The sequence below is a fragment of the Photinus pyralis genome, unplaced genomic scaffold (genome assembly GCF_008802855.1).
Source record: "Photinus pyralis isolate 1611_PpyrPB1 unplaced genomic scaffold, Ppyr1.3 Ppyr1.4_LG6, whole genome shotgun sequence".
NCBI classification, from domain to species: domain Eukaryota; kingdom Metazoa; phylum Arthropoda; class Insecta; order Coleoptera; family Lampyridae; genus Photinus; species Photinus pyralis.
In genome coordinates, this window is record NW_022170663.1 from 18368029 (window position 1) to 18387842 (window position 19814).

General features: G+C 36.1%; 2 protein-coding genes across 4 annotated transcripts; both read left to right on the forward strand.

Moving 5' to 3' along the window:
* Window positions 1-5296: 5296 nt before the first annotated feature.
* LOC116174140 lies at window positions 5297-10110 on the forward strand. Of its 3 annotated transcripts, none has more exons than XM_031491962.1 (5): window positions 5297-7249; window positions 7631-7720; window positions 8738-9265; window positions 9313-9487; window positions 9575-10110. In XM_031491962.1, exons 1-5 carry the CDS (start codon window positions 6875-6877, stop codon window positions 10099-10101), a joined length of 1695 nt encoding a protein of 564 aa, XP_031347822.1. In that variant the 5' UTR covers window positions 5297-6874; the 3' UTR covers window positions 10102-10110. The 3 variants fall into 3 exon arrangements, with proteins under 3 accessions (XP_031347822.1, XP_031347821.1, XP_031347823.1); XM_031491961.1 differs by having other exon boundaries at window positions 5302-7249; window positions 9539-10110; XM_031491963.1 differs by lacking the exon at window positions 7631-7720 and having other exon boundaries at window positions 5304-7249; window positions 9539-10110.
* A 6678-nt stretch (window positions 10111-16788) lies between these two features.
* LOC116174233 (probable ATP-dependent RNA helicase DDX20) lies at window positions 16789-19408 on the forward strand. The gene is made up of 2 exons (XM_031492126.1): window positions 16789-17035; window positions 17081-19408. Exons 1-2 carry the CDS (start codon window positions 16849-16851, stop codon window positions 19354-19356), a joined length of 2463 nt encoding a protein of 820 aa, XP_031347986.1. The 5' UTR covers window positions 16789-16848; the 3' UTR covers window positions 19357-19408.
* The last annotated feature ends 406 nt before the right edge of the window (window positions 19409-19814 follow it).

The following is a 19814-nucleotide window of genomic DNA, read 5'->3' on the forward strand; positions in this document are numbered from 1 at the left end:
ATCTCATTTGTTCAGTGGCTACTGCAGTTATTAAATAAAGGCATATTGTTTTTGGTTTAATTTGCATTCACATTTCTTTTCATATCTTTCCCAAACTCCTAATGCTTCACTAGTTGCTGTTCATATGTTCCTTCTGTACTGTCGAATCCAAACACCTCTAACTTGTTATTTAACCTAATTTTGGTATTGGTACAGCTCTTTTATGGTTTCGTCCTGCAGGAGGTTTAGTTTAAATTGCATTTCTTTTTCTAACTTCAATATATATTTCTCCTTATCCATTTCCTTCTCAACTTTTCTTTCATACCATGGCAATTCCATCTTCGCTATTAATAACCTATGATCCGTTCCACATTCCGCGCCTCTTTTAACCCTTACATCCTTGATGTTGATGGCGGACTTTTTCTTTATCATGATATAATCTGTAATTGATTTTAATCTCCTTGTTTCCTGGGTTCATATGTACTTATGTTTTTCTTGGTGTTGGTAAAATCCGTTAGTGCTTATAATTCACATATAATTCTATTATTTTCTTCACGTCACCGTGTCTTCTCCGTATTGTCCTACGGTGTCATCATTATCTTTTTTCCCGCACTAATTCCTTTGCTTTAACTCTCTGTTTTTATTCATTCCGCTCCAACGATTCCATCGATGTTTTCTATCCCATTTCCTTTTACTTTGTTTCACTCATAACTAAAACGTCGAGATTCGTCTTTTTAAATTCTTGTAACTTCCTTATCTGCATTTCTCTATCCTTGAATACCCCTATGATCATTTTCTTCCTTTGTTTCTTCTTTATTCATTCTTCTCTCTGGTTAAGATTTTCAACGGTAGGTGCTGAGTCTTCGAATCAAAATATGGTGCCCCCTATCCGTTGGGACTCCCTATTAGTGAGGTGTGCATTACCATCCTGGGAATTGATTTTTCATTCTGCCTTTGACTTCTCTTTTCTCCCATTTTTTAGCGTGTTAGGTTGCTTAGATCTAACACCACAACCCCTTCATGGAGAACCTAAGATCCAGCCGTCCATTCTGGATCAGACGCTGCTGCCAGTTTTGGTTCGCCCCGGGTATTTTATTTCCCCGTTACCCACCATTATCTAATAGGTCTTCCCTTGTCCGCCACCCGGGGAGGCGCCGGATGGGAAAAACTGTGATCATAGTTCAAGCTAGGAAGTTAAAAATATGACTGATGCGCGATCTTCCATGGTAAACAAATAATTTTTTGTTTGTTTCAGATTATGCTGTAAAGATGATCAAAATACAAAATTACCTGATAAATTTTGAACTAGATCTAGCGCAGAACTAATTAAAAACATGACTGACAACACACGCGGCATGCTAGACTTCATAAATTTTCTAAATATTGAATCACCAATTTCTCCATTTTTTTGTATATCAACCATATGCGACAAATGTGCGATATCCATATTGACGGTCTTACCAACATGGTAGAAATAATGAGACAGTGCAGTTCGAGTAGTGCGGCATGGGTGTAATTTTTGATAAATGTAAGGTTCAGTTTTCCTTTATGCGCGTGCTTTTTTTTTGTTTTTATTTCTTTTTTTTTAAGATTAAGTTAATTTAGTTGATGTAGGTATAACGATATTAGTAAGTTTAAGTTTGAGTATGTCACTTTGTGTTCTTCGTAATTGGGCTTGTCCTGTGGAGAATTGAAATTGAAATAAATAAATAAATAAATATGCATATTTTATGTTGTTGTACAGCATATTGATTGATTGCTGTTTTCAAATATCGTAAAAATACATAGGCATTGCATTTGAAAAACAAAAGCTGCATCTATTTCCGGTTAAACTGGAAGTGATATCGGAAGTTTGAATAGGCAATCAGTTAGATCATAATGTCATATAAAATTATATTTGACAAATTTTTCGTATCTCGCAAAATAAAAGAGATATTGTGGTGACCCTCTTATATCGAACTCACTGTATATTGATCCAAATCTAAATTGGTATGAATACTGTGATCACCTTGCCAGTAGATATACCGTATATCTTCAAGTTTCTTAATCATCCATAAAGCCGGGGGTTTCTATTCATACCTCAATTATCTGTACAAATATTACCCAAGTGATTTTGAGACGAAACTTTGAATTGATCCTATAAAAACGTTAAAAGACATTCTAAGACTTTTGGGCAAACAAAATCAATGTTAATTGGTTCTTCGTGTAATTGGTTCTCTATAGACATCGCTCAAAATTAGATATACGGGAAAATGTGATTTATGTGGCGTAACAAGAAACGTCGTGTTTTAAATTAATCCTAAATATTCAGAAAGGAAATTAAAATTCGTTTCCATAATCCTTCCATGTATGTAATAAAACACCTTCGTAACAGAATCCAATATAATTAGCATTTCATGAAACAACATTTTTCAGAAGAATGCGTAGTGATTTCAGTATTTACTAATTAGTTTACAAATTAATTAATTTTCCCTTTACATTATTCAACTGGAATTTTGCGCTCAGTTCTTGAAAGTTTCGTTTTATAGATTCATAAAAAAATACCGATGGAGAAAATTACAGAATTCTAAAAGTGAAGCTTTTTTTAGGCGAAATTAAGCGCCATTCTGTTTCAACTGGAATGCTATAAAAACATACACAAACGACGGCCGTACGCCAGCTTTATTTGTATACAAAAAACGAGATTTAAATTATTTTAGTTTTCTGTGCAGTTCGATTCCTTTGTAAGCCCAAAGTAATTAAATGAGTGAATTTTTAATTTCTTGTGGTGTTAACGCTCTATATTGGATACACATTTGTATTTCTATACTGTACTTACTTGGTTTTTCATTTTTATTTAAAGTTGTTTTCACTTTTTTACCAAAGTATGTCCTTCTCATGATAATTAGTCGTCTCGTTTTGTTATTGTTTGCATACTTATAAATTATTCATAGGCATTCTTCGCGTTTGCTGTTCTTGCTGTATCATTTATACTGCCCGCCATAAGTACCTGAACCTGAATTTTCAGGAAAATTGTATTTATTTCGAAATAGGAAACAAGGAAAACATGATAGAAATACAACAAATTTGAACAACACTGATACATTTTTCTTTAGGATTTATATTTTTGTATGTGTTTGAGGATTAGGTGTTTATACAATTATAATAGCTGGCTGATCTTCTAATTCTAATTATGAAGTTAGTCATTTTAATTTTATTATCTTTTTTAGTTCTGATTGGTAGTTTAAGAATTTTTGATATAATTATTCGACCGGGATATAATTATTCGATCCATAATTTCAAAAGTTCGAAGATTGGGCTACTAGTTCAAAAGTTACAGCCCTTTGAATTTTCTTTCGAAATTGGTTTCTAGTCTATAACTTTTGATTGAGAAGTCTGATCGAAAAAGTACGAATTGTTTTGAATTCTACGCACCAAAATTAATACGAAAAAGTGTTTTCCCGAGAAATTTTGGTGCAGTCGATTTTTGGTAAAAAAGGAAGGTTATACACTGCCTTTTTTTGAGCCCCGAAAAAAAAAATTGCCTCAGATCGACCCGGAAAAAATTTTCTTATAGAATGTGGCCTGTAGAATCCATAATTTCAAACAGTTCCAAGATTGGGCTACTAGTTCAAAAGTTACAGCTCTTTGAATTTTTTTTCGAAATTGGTTTCTAGTCTATAACTTTTGATTGAGAAGTCTGATCGAAAAAGTACGAATTGTTTTGGATTCTACGCACCAAAAATAATAAGAAAAAGTGTTTTCCCGAGAAATTTTGGTGTAGTCGATTTTTGGTAAAAAAGGAAGGTTATACACTGCCTTTTTTTGAGCCCCGAAAAAAATTGTCTCAGATCGACCCGGAAAAAAAATTTTCTTATAGAATGTGGCCTGTAGAATCCATAATTTCAAACAGTTCCCAGATTGGGCTACTAGTTCAAAAGTTACAGCCCTTTGAATTTTTTTTCGAAATTGATTTCTAGTCAATAACTTTTGATTGAGAAGTCTGATCGAAAAAGTACGAATTGATTTGGATTCTACGCACCCAAATTAATAAGAAAAAGTGTTTTCCCGAGAAATTTTGGTGTAATCGATTTTTGGTAAAAAAGGAAGGTTATACACTGCCTTTTTTTGAGCCCCGAAGAAAAAATTGTCTCAGATCGACCCGGAAAAAATCTTCTTATAGAATGTGGCCTGTAGAATCCATAATTTCAAACAGTTCCAAGATTGGGCTACTAGTTCAAAAGTTACAGCCCTTTGAATTTTCTTTCGAAATTGGTTTCTAGTCCCATAACTTTTGATTGAGAAGTCTGATCGAAAAAGTACGAATTGTTTTGGATTCTACGCACCAAAATTAATAAGAAAAGGTGTTTTCCCGAGAAATTTTGGTGTAGTCGATTTTTGGTAAAAAAGGAAGGTTATACACTGCCTTTTTTTGAGCCCCGAAAAAAAAATTGTCTCAAATCGACCCGGAAAAAAAATTTTCTTATAGAATGTGGCCTGTAGAATCCATAATTTCAAACAGTTCCAAGATTGGGCTACTAGTTCAAAAGTTACAGCCCTTTAAATTTTCTTTCGAAATTGGTTTCTAGTCCATAACTTTTGATTGAGAAGTCCGATCGAAAAAGTACGAATTGTTTTGGATTCTACGCACCAAAATTAATAAGAAAATGTGTTTTCCCGAGAAATTTTGGTGCAGTCGATTTTTGGTAAAAAAGGAAGGTTATACACTGCCTTTTTTTGAGGCCCGAAAAAAAAATTGTTTCAGATCGACCCGGAAAAAAATTTTCTTATAGAATGTGGCCTGTAGAATCCATAATTTCAAACAGTTCCAAGATTGGGCTACTAGTTCAAAAGTTACAGCCCTTTGAAATTTTTTTCGAAATTGGTTTCTAGTCTATAACTTTTGATTGAGAAGTCTGATCGAAAAAGTACGAATTGATTTGGATTCTACGCACCCAAATTAATAAGAAAAAGTGTTTCCCGAGAAATTTTGGTGTAGTCGATTTTTGGTAAAAAAGGAAGGTTATACACTGCCTTTTTTGAGCCCCGAAAAAAAAATTGTCTCAGATCGACCCGGAAAAAAAATTTCTTATAGAATGTGGCCTGTAGAATCCATAATTTCAAACAGTTCCAAGATTGGGCTACTAGTTCAAAAGTTACAGCCCTTTGAATTTTCTTTCGAAATTGGTTTCTAGTCTATAACTTTTGATTGAGAAGTCTGATCGAAAAAGTACGAATTGTTTTGGATTCTACGCACCAAAATTAATAAGAAAAAGTGTTTTCCCGACAAATTTTGGTGCAGTCGATTTTTGGTAAAAAAGGAAGGTTGTACACTCCCTTTTTTTGAGCCCCGAAAAAAAAATTGTCTCAGATCGACCCGGAAAAAAAATTTTCTTATAGAACTATAGTTTCAGAAATTCTACAAACTTACTTGAAACCATTTTTTTAATGTTCTGAGCATTTTCCATTGAAACTACGTAAATTTTTGAAATGTTAGAATTTTCCTTTGAAACCGTCATGGAAATCTCGCTTTATAGGGCCATTGAATCTCAGAGCAAAGTCTTACTGCTACATTTTCCATAGGAAAATTCATTATATACAAATTAAATAAGGCTCCATCTACGTTAACATTATTTTGGAAAAAATGCCATTTAACAGTGTTCGTACCCCACAAACCACTTATTATACAAGCTGTTTTGCATTAACGGTACTTACCCATATATCACAACAACTTCCCATGGATGTATTCAGAATGTTCAGTCACGTCATGGTTCGGCGTCTATGAGAAAAATAATAAAAATTCAATCAGTCCGTTTTTAATTATAATCTTTTTTTTTACATTACCTCAATTAGAACGTTCCTTGAAGGTCTACATGAAGTAAATTAAGTAACAATGCATAGACGTCCTTTAATGTACGTTTCACAGATGTCCATTTAATGTACTGCGCGTAATGGGACACGCGAAAATTAGAAATTCTGGCTAGCAAATCATTTCATACTTAAGTAACTGGAATTTGGGGTTAGGAGAGCTTTTGTAATTTGTTGCCACCATGCACTTGAAAAATTGTATCTATTGATCAATGGCAATATATGTTAGGTGTTTTATAAAAGATAATTTTTAAACGAAAACTGACCAGGATGTAGCGATATTGTAAAAGTATTTTCTTAAAGTTTAGTCCACTAAAGGACATCCATGGAATGGATATTTAAAATGTCACTGAAACGTTTCAGTTAGAACATCTAAAACGAACACCCGTTTTAGATCCATGGACAATGCACATTCATACAAATAATGGACCTAAAACGTACCTACGTCGGTTGCTATATGGGGAATGTGCAAAATTTTGAATTAGGCCGTATTCTGAAAGATATTTTGGAAAATATCGCGGTAAATTCGCTATTTGAACTTGTGAGGTCCCTAATTCCCATGTGAAAACCATTTGGGTCACACGTGGTATGATCGTATCCTCTAAATGCACAGTTTTGCGCGAATCCTCTTAATTAACGAGAAGGGAAGAGACTATATGCATTTCAGTTTCGCTAAAAGTGAGTTTGGACTTACATTCTTGGTTATAGTCGCTTTTCTTCATTATTATGGAGAAACAAACCATTAGCTACGGCATTCAAAATTTGATTTACTTGCTTGCGTGCCTTTCTCTCCACCGACTTGAGTCTAAAGACCATGTCTTCTTCCCCAGGTGACAAATGTGCTCTAATTGGTGGAAATGAAGGCAGAATCTCCTAAACACTGCGCTGTTGGAAACGCATGCCACGCTTACATCTCGACATTTTGTAGAATGCACTGTGCAAAAATTACTGTGTTCAACAATTTTAGTTCATGTTATCAGTTTACATCCCGTTTGCTTAATGCCGTCTTTAAAGTGTTGCTAATAGCGGAAGTGATCGTGTTGGGAACATGTTTCTAACACGATTAAGAGATGTTTTTCGGCGTCTTTTGCTTAAACAAGTGTCGTCGTTAGGCCACAACTTGTCACGTGTGGACGCTAACAGCGCAGAGGTGGAATCTGCAAGTATCCGTAATCCCACACAAACGGATAGCGGATATTATAGAAACTACGATCATTTACCTAATCGTCCGAGGCGAACCAACTCTTCCCAAATTCCTTGTCTTCCAACAAACGAGGGTCCGCCCATACCTTCGCCGCCGCCTCCGCGGAGACTACTAGAGCTGGAACCAGCAGAGGAACAGATCAATGTCGGAGCCGCGCCACTTGCTCAAGACGAAACAAAATTGCTACCCTACTCGCCCAAGGAATACCTATCGCCCGGGGTAAATTTTAACTTCTTTGAATTCCAGCAAAATCGGCTGAAGGCGCTCAAAGTACCTTCAGCTGATATGGATATTGGTAGCACTTGTAAATAGTTTGCATACTATACATAGCTATCGATTTCAGTTTACTTGTATGTGGATCGATAATGTTGCATTTGGTTGTTGTCGAATGTTTTACCCTTTAATCATTCTGTGTATTAAATTATGTCTAATCCTTCAGCTGTCGAGCAGCTCTCTTTCTACTAAAAAGTCTGTTTTTAGTGCAAATTGCAAATTCACCGACGTGCTCAAAAATAATTTAGGTTATAATACATAAATGTCAACTGAGATCGTTGCGAAAAAAAAATTAGGTCGATTGTATTCTACTGATCCATCTTGTAGGCTAACATCAAAAAGTCTGATGCCAACAAGAAGGTCGAGAGATTTGACGAAATACCTAACGAATTCGAATGTTGCTTTTGCACTTCAAAGGTAGTATTGATCCTTTTAATATTTTCTTGCCGATTGCTTAATGACTCATTGAGGCTTTTAGGGATTCATTTACTGTAAATAAAAAATGACCAGACATACAAATTATAGCTGCCACGTGCATTTTTTTCCTCATTTCTTGCCAGTACACGATGCATGTGCACGAGAGAATAAGGCAATCATGCTCTACTTTGCTTATATACTTAGAAATTAGTTAGATTTCTCCTGGAAGCATTAACTAACGTTTAAGTTTCCAGTGGCCGATAGACTCAGCACCTTTGTCATACAACATACACACCTTTCCTCCGCTTTAATTTTGATCTTTAATTTCCTTTTCATAGTTTTCATTCGTGTTGTGTCTAATAACTTCAAATCAAAGGGCTGAAAAAGCTCCTGGTTAAAAAAAGCACAGTCAGCAATAAACATATTTGAGTAGTACTGCGTTGCAGGATTGTAACGATGGAAGATGCCGAGGTGAATGTATTCCGCTTCATGCCAAAAATGTCTAGTAGAGTTTCCGTTGCCATTTCTACTTTCAAAGTGTTAATATCAGGTGAGTTACCAATCAGGGATTACTCTGGGTAAAAGCGAGAGTTTTCTTTTCTAAATTGGACCGTTTCCGCGTGAGATGCGTGGCTAATTAAACTGAGTAAATCGTGTGGCCTTGTTTTTTGTAATTGTCTATTGGTTATTAATATTGTTTTGTTTTCACAAGCCGACACTCATAAAGTAAAAAAAAATCAAAACAAAAATACATCTACACAAAACATGAAAAATGTGTCACGAAGGTTTGTAGAAAAGTACCTAATTTGAATTTTGCACGCAAGCTTGAATCTAAACACATGTGCACGTAGTTTAAATTAATGCCTCGTCCATGCACTGTTGTAGAATAGAATTTTTTGAACTTAAATGTATAGAGGTTACGTGTATTGAAATTTTGCCAAAGTAATTTGGGGGTAAATCTCTAAGTGTAGGACTTTCTGGAATATACTCACAGTTTTGACATAGATTTCCATTTAGGATTATAAGGAATTCGTCGACGCAGAAAACCTGATGCCATTAGGAACAAGTGATTTCCGAAACCCGGTTTGTTTAGAAATGAAAACGTTACGAAACGGAATGACCGACTTCGTGAATCCTTTTGGAGATTTTGACATTAATACCAAACCTGCTTTTCAAAATGCCATCAACAGTGCCGATATGGGTAGCATGGATAGCTCAGATACCTTTGCGAGTTGCAACACCCATCCCTACCACTCCCAAGGTGACCTAACTTCAAACGTAGCAGATCCCACGTGCGCGATTGATAGCAACCTGTACGTAAACCCTTTAGACAAAAGCGTAGATAATAGCCCCACAGCACCCCCACCCGGAATCAGCCTAATATCGGCCGTCAAAAAATCAGCGTCCGGAGACACCGGATTAAGAAGCTTGGGGACGACGCCAATTGAAGAAAGCTACAGAGGCTTCGGTGGCATTGACCGTGGAAGTCGGGTGAGTCTAAACGATTCGCCTCAACCCAAGCATAGAAAGACGCGTTTTCAACCGGTTAGTATAATCATCGACGCGACCATTGCTCAACCCTCAACTTGCAGACTAATCGACAAAGAACACGATTCGGTAATGCATTTGAACGCCAGTCCCAAGAGAGCTTAGAAGGTAAACGTAATTCCAAAAAGTCCTTCATGACGAGCAAAGGTTTTGCATCAGCCAGCAGAATACTAAATCAGCACCTCTTCGGTTTGCACGCGCTCAGCGGATCGAGATCAGGTAACTACCATGACTTATAATTTCAAAATCTCGCCATTATAAAATCTGTAGGAAAAAATGGCGACAGCAAATCTTCCCTATCCGTAGATTCCATGGACAGTCGCACCAGTTCGCCAATGGAACACCATCGTCGCTCAAAGTCGATTTTAAAGAAATCGGATGGAAGCTCGCACAAAAACGGGGACCCCGAAAGTGAACGACTCATATCGGATAGCACCTCGGGTATTGATGTTGGGTCGGGCAGCGAGTACTCATCACCCAGTAAACGCCTATCGTCGCCGCCCGTTAAACACCGACCCCATCAGAAACTCACAAGATCTCTTCCTTTATCCGGTCAGGCCGACTATGATAGAAACCGAACTTTAAAATCACCTTTGTTTTTACTTGATGATATTATTAGTAAAGATAGACAAAATGACTATGTGATAGATAAACTGAAAGAGTGTAGTGGTAGTGTACGTGACTTACCTTTATACATATGTCCACCGCCACCACCAATGGATCATTCCCCCACCGAAGAAACGAGGTTACTTTTACATACGCCGACTCCAGTTGTTGTTTCTACACCAAGACAAGCTAATTATCTTTCAAAAGGACCTGATCCGTCCTCGTAGCAATTACAGGTGAGTCCCAAAAAACGACCTAAACTATCTAGTTTAGTTATCGAATCGGCCGCTGCAAAGGAGAAATTAACCCGTCCTGATCATTGGTTCTAAAACTTTAACTTCTCGGAAAAGCTTATCTCAAAAAACTTTGGACGGGTTTTGTATAGGTACTAGCAGAATAGAAATCCTGGAAAGGATAAAATAGTCTCTGGTGTCTTCGTGAATTCTATTGATTTAGAAGTCAGATTCAAAAAACGAAGTGTGTGAAAAAGGGAGGTGAGCGGGTACTTAAATCTTATTGAAAATTAGATTATGGATGCAACTATTGCAGTAACAAAAGTACTTGCGGCTATTAGATACCAGAAACAAAGATCATACTACACTAGATAGACAACGCTTGTATGAATTTCAGTCACTCACTCAGAGTAAGTCGGCTTGCCCGTAGGAGCTATATACAGTACGTTCGAGATAATAGGATCACCCCAATATCTTTTATTTGGCATGATACGAAAAATGTTTCAAATATCATTTTATATATCCGATCGCATATTGAAACTTTCGGTTCCATAGGAAATCAAAGCAACTTTTGTTTTTTTTTCAAATGCAATGACTATGTTTTTTTAAGATCTTTGAAAAGAGCAATCAATTTGCTGTACGACATAAAATCTGCATATGGTTGATAAAAAAAAATTACAAACGTGATTCAATATTTAGAAAACTTATGACATCTAGCATACCGTGTGCTGCCAGGAAGCGCGGTATCTGTTGTGTCACACGGGGAGATCTAAGAGCATTTTGTTTAAGTATTCCACGTTACTCATACTATTCTTTTGTTTTTAATAATGTAATTTGTTGAAGACTATACAAAATCGACTTTATCTCTGAAACACTTAATTTGCGGGCCTATGTTTTTGCCTTAGTTTCATGAGGATCAAGTATCCGACCTTTTTTTTTGAAACACTCTGTATTTAAATACACACTTAGACAATTTTTTATTCCCTTTTTATATAAAACAATAAACGAACGCTTGAATTTGGCTGATTGATATATTGAAATTACGGAATGAAATTTAAATTCTTGAAAAAAAACTATTATTGAATCTACACCAAATTCAATAGGCTCTTCAATTTACCCATTACTGTTTATATTACAAATTTAAAATTGGTTAAATCCTTTAACAACGATCAATTGAAAGTTTTTACGTTACATTTTCTCAAATTCGTTTCTTTCATTAAACCTTAAAGGTATCCAATAATTACTTTGATATCTTAAACATAAATAAAGGGAACAAACCCCCAATCAAGAATGATCGATTAAATTGATTACTGAGTCATCCACAGATAAATTGATAATACGGACAAGAATTCGCAGGTATTGGGCCAAGTACAAGAAAACATATATTAACGGAACACTTACATTGGAATAAAGTTAGATGGCGAGGCCAAGAAGTTGAAATCAATCAAGGAAGACCTCCCAAGCCGCAGGGCTCGGCATATAGTTAGTTGAAACTTGAATAGTGCTTGAAGGGCCTCGATCTACTCGTCATCTGCTTCTATACCAGGTACGGTGCTTAAATGACCAACCGCTTCAGACGGAAGTGAGGGTCTCCAACAACATACTTGATCATAACCAGAGACGGCAAAGATACTGAGTAGGTACTGATGCTAACAAATTAGTTGAATGGGATGATATAGCCCCTTTGTTGAGGAATTGTTCCTTGATATCGCGTTCATGACTCGTTGATCCATTTCATAGCAAATGGCCGCTCGGTATTAGCAGGTGAAAGGGTGTCGGCACTCGTGTAAGTACCTATCGGTGAATTTATCCCAAGTTTACAAACTTGTACGTCGAACCAGTTTCGGGTTTGTTTCGTATCCGTATCCGTAATTTAAAGTGGAACTTACAATTAAAGCTAAAATTAAAACCCTAAAAGAAATCAAAGGTAACCCTCCTTCGTTGATGTCACAAAATTTACGTATCTCTTAAATAAGAGGGCTAATTGTAGATGAAGTAACAATTGTCGATGGAAAAATTGACAAAAAGTGTAACTAAATATGGTTCTCGACAGAAGGAGGAAAATGAGTCTACAACCACTGTGATAAATTACCTTGTTAAATTCCAATAATGGAGGAAGCCATCTATTCGAAAGTTACGAGGATCTTTCAGCAAGTAAATATACCGTATAAGCAATGGAGAAAATTAATTGCTGCAATATCTTTACATTGCAATGAAACACCTTGAAGTGGCTTACTTCCTTCACAAATTGCGAAGTCTTGCAAAGAATTTTCTACATTGGAAAAGCTTATTCTACTATTGAAAACCTTCACAACAGTTAAAGGTACTTACCTAATATATTGAGCGTTTTTTAACTATTTCGATCAAAAAACCATTTGAAAATATTGCTCTGAATAATATATATTTTAGGAAACTTACAGTAATGTTAATTTTTTCAGCGCATTATCCATCTGTCTGTCCGCCTGCCTGTTGCTAGAGAGTGCAATGATAGGACAGTTTGGCAAAAAATACATGATTGCAAATGGTTCCTGTACGACGTAATATCATATTCATTTCGTCCCTTCATACTACTTTTTACTGAAAAGTTCTCTTGAACAGAAGAGTTTGTAATCGATTGACTGTATCTCGTCATAAAAAGAATTAGAAAAATGTAAAAATGCGCTTTGCAAGGTTTTGTTTTAGATACCTACATTTAATTCTTGTGCGTTTTTGATACAACACAATGACATCAAGAACTTTAGAAGTATTAGTAATCTTTCTAAAATTTTGAGAAAAGGATTACCCTTTTTGGTACAATGAAACTCTTCAAGAAGCTGGGGTGTACATTTTTGGCACAGTAAGGAACGTGGAAATCTGTAGATTTTATCGAGTCATTGCTGTCATTCACTTTTTGCAAAAATTTCAGGCTTCGACTTCGGACGAATGATACTTTTCTTTATAATAAAAGCCCCATTTAGGCTTTAGCATATTTTCGGAGCTATGTGTGTAAGAGCTCTTGACATTTACTATTTAGTGTAGTATGACTTTACTAAAAGTGATTTAATAGCTTTTTTTCAATCCAAGTAGTCCATGAGATTGGTTAGTGTGACCCAATGGGCAAATTTGTAGCTTGTGTGCTCAGGATTTCTATGTAACTATTGATTATATTAACGCTTTCTATTTTTTTCAGAAAAATAAGAGGAATGTAGAAAGCAATAGAATGGGAACGAAAGTAGAAGAAACTATAATAAATCATTGTGTGCACAAATCATATTTTGGATGCTAATATAATTTTGTAATGCGTTTTCAGCGAAATGGAAAAAGATTCCGAATTATCTACCTGTTACTTGTTACATTAAAAATAAAACCTAAACTTAACCACAAAAAAATTTAAAAAATTGTTTTTCGAGCAATATATATAAATTTTTTAATTGCGCACGCCACGTTGCTGCTAAAGTGATTAAAATAAAATTGCACAAGTGGTTATTGATAGTTATATAATGAAATGCTTGAACTTTATTAATAAACGCAGTATTAAGAATATGTGGGGTCCTAAGATGTTTCGTTTCTCAAAAATGTCAATTCGAAAGATGTTTGTGATAGACCGGAATACCTATATCTTATAGTTTTCTCATTATAGCAATATCTTTTCAGTTTTTGTAAAATAAATTTATAAGTATACTTGTTAAAGCGTAAATGAGGATTGTGATTGGACAAGCTTATTTTTATCTGTGATTTACAATTTGTATTACTTACTTTAAGCGAATACGATGTACAGTGTTAAAATTTATTGTAAACTTAAGTTAGCTTTTTTGCATTCATTAATGTTAGAGTGTATGTATCTTTCTTCCAAAAGTGGATACGTCACTATGTACCTACTGATAATTGAAATAGAAATTTTAGTCACTTCATTTCAGACAGCAACTTTGTTTGAAGGGAACAAGCGGATTACCTATGCCTAAAAAACACACTATTAAATACGACTTGCTCCCGAAAGGATTAGAAACTTTTTCCATCTGTATGTGTACCTATTCGTTTCCCCGCCACTAAGTGGCGATCTTACACATTTTTAAAAGTTTCGATCCTTTAATTGCCATTTCCCCTTTACGTTCTAGGCAAAATATTGTTTAATAAAACTGAAATAACTGTTAGAAACATGTAAGCGGCTTTTAATTAGCTGCATTTGATCAAATCCCAATTTCTTTCTACGCAAATTATGCAAGGCAGACTCGGCGCATCACTGGCAAGAAGAAAAACGAATAAACAAAGCAATCAACAAAAAGCACCATAGATTACTATACATTGCTTGGCTTGACCATGGACAATCGCTTAACAATATTATATTTTGTATAAATGCTAAAGCTAACGCCGAAATTGTAAAATTGATTTAAAAGACAGTGAATAAATTTTCATTATACTATCGTACATTTTGTACCATCGAATAGTCAGTTCTGCCCATTATGTTATTATTATATGCAGCATAGACATATCAGAATTGTAAATGTTTGTTAATAAAACTAATTGTTCCATTTTGGGACCTTTTGATTTGCTTTTCAGGATAAGACAACAAATAAACCATCGCTCCAAAAGGGTGCTCATTTCACTTAGATGTGTATTGTGGAATTATAAGTAAAACTATGAAGATTAAGCCTTGTAGTACAATGCTGAGATTAATTATTGATAATTATTGAAGAACTTTAAAGAGTGTGGCACGGTGTGGCACATATTAGCCATGGACACCGTTACCATCACCACAGATATACGTAAATTTACGTTTATCTGTGCCATCACGGAACAATGACTCCAGTTTGCTATTTTTCAATCTACTTTATGATATTCCGATCAGAAGATTCACTTACCCTCGGAGATACTATTACACGAAATACAAAATAGCTAAAACTATGCTCATTGAAGAAGATATTACCTACATTTCGTCATTTCCCCAAAAACTGTTATTCTTACAAAAGAAAGGAATAAGTAATATGTTTTTTGTAGGCAATGTCGTAAGCTACAAATTTGATTAAGTGCCACTATTTCTTTGGTTAAAAGTAACAGTTAGCGAGATTTTTGTGAAAAACTGTTTATACCTATTGACCATTGAGCTTAGTTATGAAAGTGGTCTAGAGATAATGTTCAAAAAGAACGGTAAGCTACATATAGTTAATAGGTGTGTGAGGAGGAATAGAGAAATGAAAGGTACTGATGATTTTCGAAATATCGCTATAAACCAGAACTATTCGTACTTTTTCGATCAGACTTCTCAATCAAAAGTTATAGACTAGAAACCAATTTCGAAAGAAAATTCAAAGGGCTGTAACCTTTGAACTAGTAGCCCAATCTTGGAACTGTTTGAAATTATGGATTCTACAGGCCACATTCTATAAGAAAATTTTTTTTTCGGGTCGATCTGAGACAATTTTTTTTCGGGGCTCAAAAAAAGGCAGTGTATAACCTTCCTTTTTTACCAAAAATCGACTGCACCAAAATTTCTCCGGAAAACACTTTTTCTTATTAATTTTGGTGCGTAGAATCCAAAACAATTCGTACTTTTTCGATCAGACTTCTCAATCAAAAGTTATAGACTAGAAACCAATTTCTAAAGAAAATTCAAAGGGCTGTAACTTTTGAACTAGTAGCCCAATCTTGGAACTGTTTGAAATTATGGATTCTACAGGCCACATTCTATAAGAAAAATTTTTTCCGGGTCGATCTGAGACAATTTTTTTTTCGGGGCTCAAAAAAAGGCAGTGTATAACCTTCCTTTTTTACCAAAAATCGACTGCACAAAATTCAAAGGGCTGTAACTTTTGAACTAGTAGCCCAATGTTGGAACTGTATGAAATTATGGATTCTACTGGCCACATTCTATAAGAAAAGTTTTTTCCGGGTCGATCTGAGACAATTTTTTTTTCGGGGCTCAAAAAAAGGCAGTGTATATCCTTCCTTTTTTACCAAAAATCGACTGCACCAAAATTTCTCGGGAAAACACTTTTTCTTATTAATTTTGGTGCGTAGAATCCAAAACAATTCGTACTTTTTCGATCAGACTTCTCAATCAAACGTTATGGACTAGAAACCAATTTCGAAAGGAAATTCAAAGGGCTGTAACTAGCACTAGGGAATGCAATACCGGGATCGCGGGTTCTCGAAATACCGGGATCCCGCAGCATTTTTGCGGGATTAGTCCCGCACATAAATGGGACTGAGGAATTTGGCGATCAAGGGGACGACTCTGTGTACTTTGTTAATGAAACGCATAACTGAGATGTTCATTTTTAAATAATTGTTAAACTTTTTTTCGTTAAAAATGTACTATGATTTTTGAGGCACTTTAGAAAAGTTCACTTTTTTTTGAGTTCTAAGTTAAGGTGAAGGTACTTTTTTGTTAAATATAATACCGGGATTGAGATTTTGCTGCTGGATTGCATTCCCGAAATAATGACATTAAAAATTGAAACATACATAAACAAAGTCAAAGTTAAAGATCACAAGTGCTTTTTGTCGTTGTTATGCTGTGTTTCGAGACTGTATTTATTTCGTGACACAAACTATATTTATTAAACTATTTTCTTTGTTTATGAATAAACCAAGGTTATCAGTAAATGGTTCTAGATCCACGCCATCTATGCGTAGAGTTCTACAATAAATGAACCAGTGTAATAAAAACAAGTGATTGTATGAACCGTGAGATGTATGAAAAATGACGTGAAATGGGTATGTTTAGCAAACATAACCATACTTTTAACGTTACTGTTCACAAAAATGTCCAAAATTATAGCCCATGATATTAACGAAAAGGTACGATCAGCAGATGTCCTCACACAAAATGACTGTACTTTTGATTTCTTACTACTCTCCAAACCTGTCCTGCAAGCGCTAAACGAAGCCGGATTTTACAAACCGTCTCCGATTCAACTGAAAGCGATTCCTCCAGGCAAATGTGGATTAGGTAGGTGTACGGATTTGGCAAGTTTACCTTAAGTTACCCTTTCAGATTTGATACTGCAGTCCAAGTCGGGCACTGGAAAAACTCTTATATTCGCAATAATCGCACTTGAAATGATACAAACCGCAATCGACCATCCACAAGTCCTAATCATCGCCCCAACACGAGAAATCGCGGACCAAATTTGCAGTGTGATCACAGCTATTGGCAGACATATACCCGATTTGAGTGTCGGTTTATTTATAGGCGGACTGCCTTACAAAGAAGATGTGCAACGGTTAAAGAAGTGTCACATTGCAGTAGGAGCCCCCGGACGGATAAAGCATCTAATAGAAGCGAAAGAACTCAATGTGAACTTTGTGAAACTGTTCGTACTCGATGAAGCTGATAAATTAATGGAGGAAGACTTTCAGAATGCCATTAACTATTGTTACCACATGCTCCCCGAGCGAAAACAGTTTCTGGCGACTAGTGCTACTGTACCGGCCGAATTGAAGACGTTCTTAGAGCGTTACATGAACTCTCCTACATTTATATCGCTCGAAGTGAATAGCCCCCTCCTTTTAGGATTGCGTCAATTTGTGTCGGTGTTACCAAACAGGAGCAATGTAGTTCAGCAGACTAACGCCAAGACTGATGATGTGTGTAGAATATTGTCGAAAGTGAGCTTTACTCAGTGTATCATTTTTTGCAATTATCAACAAAGAGCGGAAACTGTGAGCAATATAATTAATCAAAGGGGTTGGAAGTCGATTTTTATTGGCGGTTCTCAGTCTCAAGAGACCCGCCTGAAGGTAATGCATATGTTGAAGAATTTGGAATGTAACATTTTGTTGGCGACCAATCTAATTGCGCGAGGAATTGATCTGTCGAATGTGGATCTTGTTATTAATTACGATATTCCTAGTGACACTGCAACTTACCTGCATCGTGTTGGTCGAACGGGGCGGTACGGTTCTGTAGGTGTGTGTGTTTCGCTCGTTGCATGTGACAAAGATCTGCTTGACCTGCAGTATATTCTTGGCGATATTGGTGGTGTCGAGTTGGGCATTGCTAAGCTCCCCATTGAATTGGACCAAGCGGTGTGGGAGGAGGAGTTGAGTTCCTTTGAGCAAATTTACGGTTTGGTTGATCCCCAAAGGGAAAAGGTGGATTGGAATTTTCTCGAATCGACGACGAAGCTTCACAAGGGGCGCAAAAAGAAGAAGAAAACTTCAATTTCGCAACCAGCTGTGGAGGTTGAAAGTGCGAAGGAGGCAGATTTTGATGGCGTAAGTACTGATGACCTACTGAAAAGCTTGGCCAAAGGTTTAAGAATTGAGCCACCAGCTACCCTACCAAGTGTTGACAAACCTGCAGACACAGAACCCGTTCCTGAACAATCTACAAAGAAGGCCAAACATAATGAGCACTTACCCCAAGCAACTTTTCCCAATCACCCCATTGAGGACCCATATGTTGGAATCAGTACAGCTGACCTACTGCAACAATTCGCACAGGGAAAGAAAATTGAGCCTACTGTAGCTACCGAAGAATTGGTAAACCCGGCCTCTCTGTACCCTTGGGTACCTGTGGAGGAATCGGTTTTATCAAAAAATGCAAATGGCCTCAACTTGCTTGATTCTGACAATTCAGTTTGTAGTGACCAAGAGGTGGACATCTCGAATGAAATGTTGAACAAAAAGGTTACTTTAACCAAAAATCTTGCACTTTATCACACTGCAAACTTGATCAAGAAATGTGAAAATTTGGATTTTTCCGTTACAAAAGAGGCGGTTCAGTCGATACGGGATTATTTCAACGTTTGTGAGGAGAAAACAAGTGACCGGCTATCAAAGTTAGATGCTGCCACCAAAGATGTTCCTACTGAGAATTTACTGGAGCAAATGTCTTACTACAGCAACAAATTTAAGGCAGACAGCCTCGAAGACGTCCCCACAGAAAACATTTGCAAGGTCGCGTATGAGCACATACTTGGAGGAACCAAGGATTGGCGCAATCTCGTAGATGACAGCTACAAAAAGAAAAAAGAGCCTTCACCACCCGTAGAAACTGAAATAGATTTGGTAAACGCAACTGCACCATACGATTCAGATCACCAATGCAACACCATTGCATGGTACCAGGACATGTATGGGCATTATTATGATTATTATGAAAATCTTCTAACTGAAAATGCATCGACGTTTGAAGATGTACCAAGTTTTCGCGGCTGGTTTCACCAGTGGCAGTCTCAACTGAAGTCTGTTACAAGTTACGTTCAGCAGCATATTTACTTACAGGAAATGAACAATTTTCAATTTAATAATTATCAGAATTACTAGCTTTTAGTTTATAATTTATTGTAACATTATAATAATACACATTACAACAGTGCAAGACTTTAAGTAAATGTATTCACGTTGTCTAACTTTCTGCAGAGGAGAGTTGATATATTCTTACCATTATTGAGCTACAGAACCAATTATTTTGACTAACCATGCCTTTCTAGAGGGCTTTGGAGTTGTATTCCTATTGTGCACACTTTGTTCATCCACTATTTCAACAGTTGCAGTTCCTTAACTTTCTTTGGTGAATTATCTGAAAGGAACAATAAGCATAGGTGCAGAATGAGAAATGCTTTAGTCTGTGAGATCCAGTAATTTGAAATCTGGCTAAGATTTTCCCTCGTTTTGTTATTGAAGTAGGTGCCTAAATCAGAAAACTTTCGAAGATAAAACAATTAGGCTAGAGATCTGAGAGTAGATTTTTAAATATTTTTCAGTTTTTCAATTGCTAAAAG

Excerpts from the sequence above, each read along its gene's own strand:
- LOC116174140 (XM_031491961.1), top strand. The coding sequence starts at position 6,875 with ATGTTTCTAACACGATTAAGAGATGTTTTTCGGCGTCTTTTGCTTAAA. Across the intron at positions 7,250-7,630 it reads AGGAATACCTATCGCCCGGG|GCTAACATCAAAAAGTCTGA; the intron begins GTAAATTTTAAC and ends TCCATCTTGTAG. Across the intron at positions 7,721-8,737 it reads GTTGCTTTTGCACTTCAAAG|GATTATAAGGAATTCGTCGA; the intron begins GTAGTATTGATC and ends ATTTCCATTTAG.
- LOC116174233 (XM_031492126.1), top strand. The coding sequence starts at position 16,849 with ATGTCCAAAATTATAGCCCATGATATTAACGAAAAGGTACGATCAGCA. Across the intron at positions 17,036-17,080 it reads TCCAGGCAAATGTGGATTAG|ATTTGATACTGCAGTCCAAG; the intron begins GTAGGTGTACGG and ends TTACCCTTTCAG.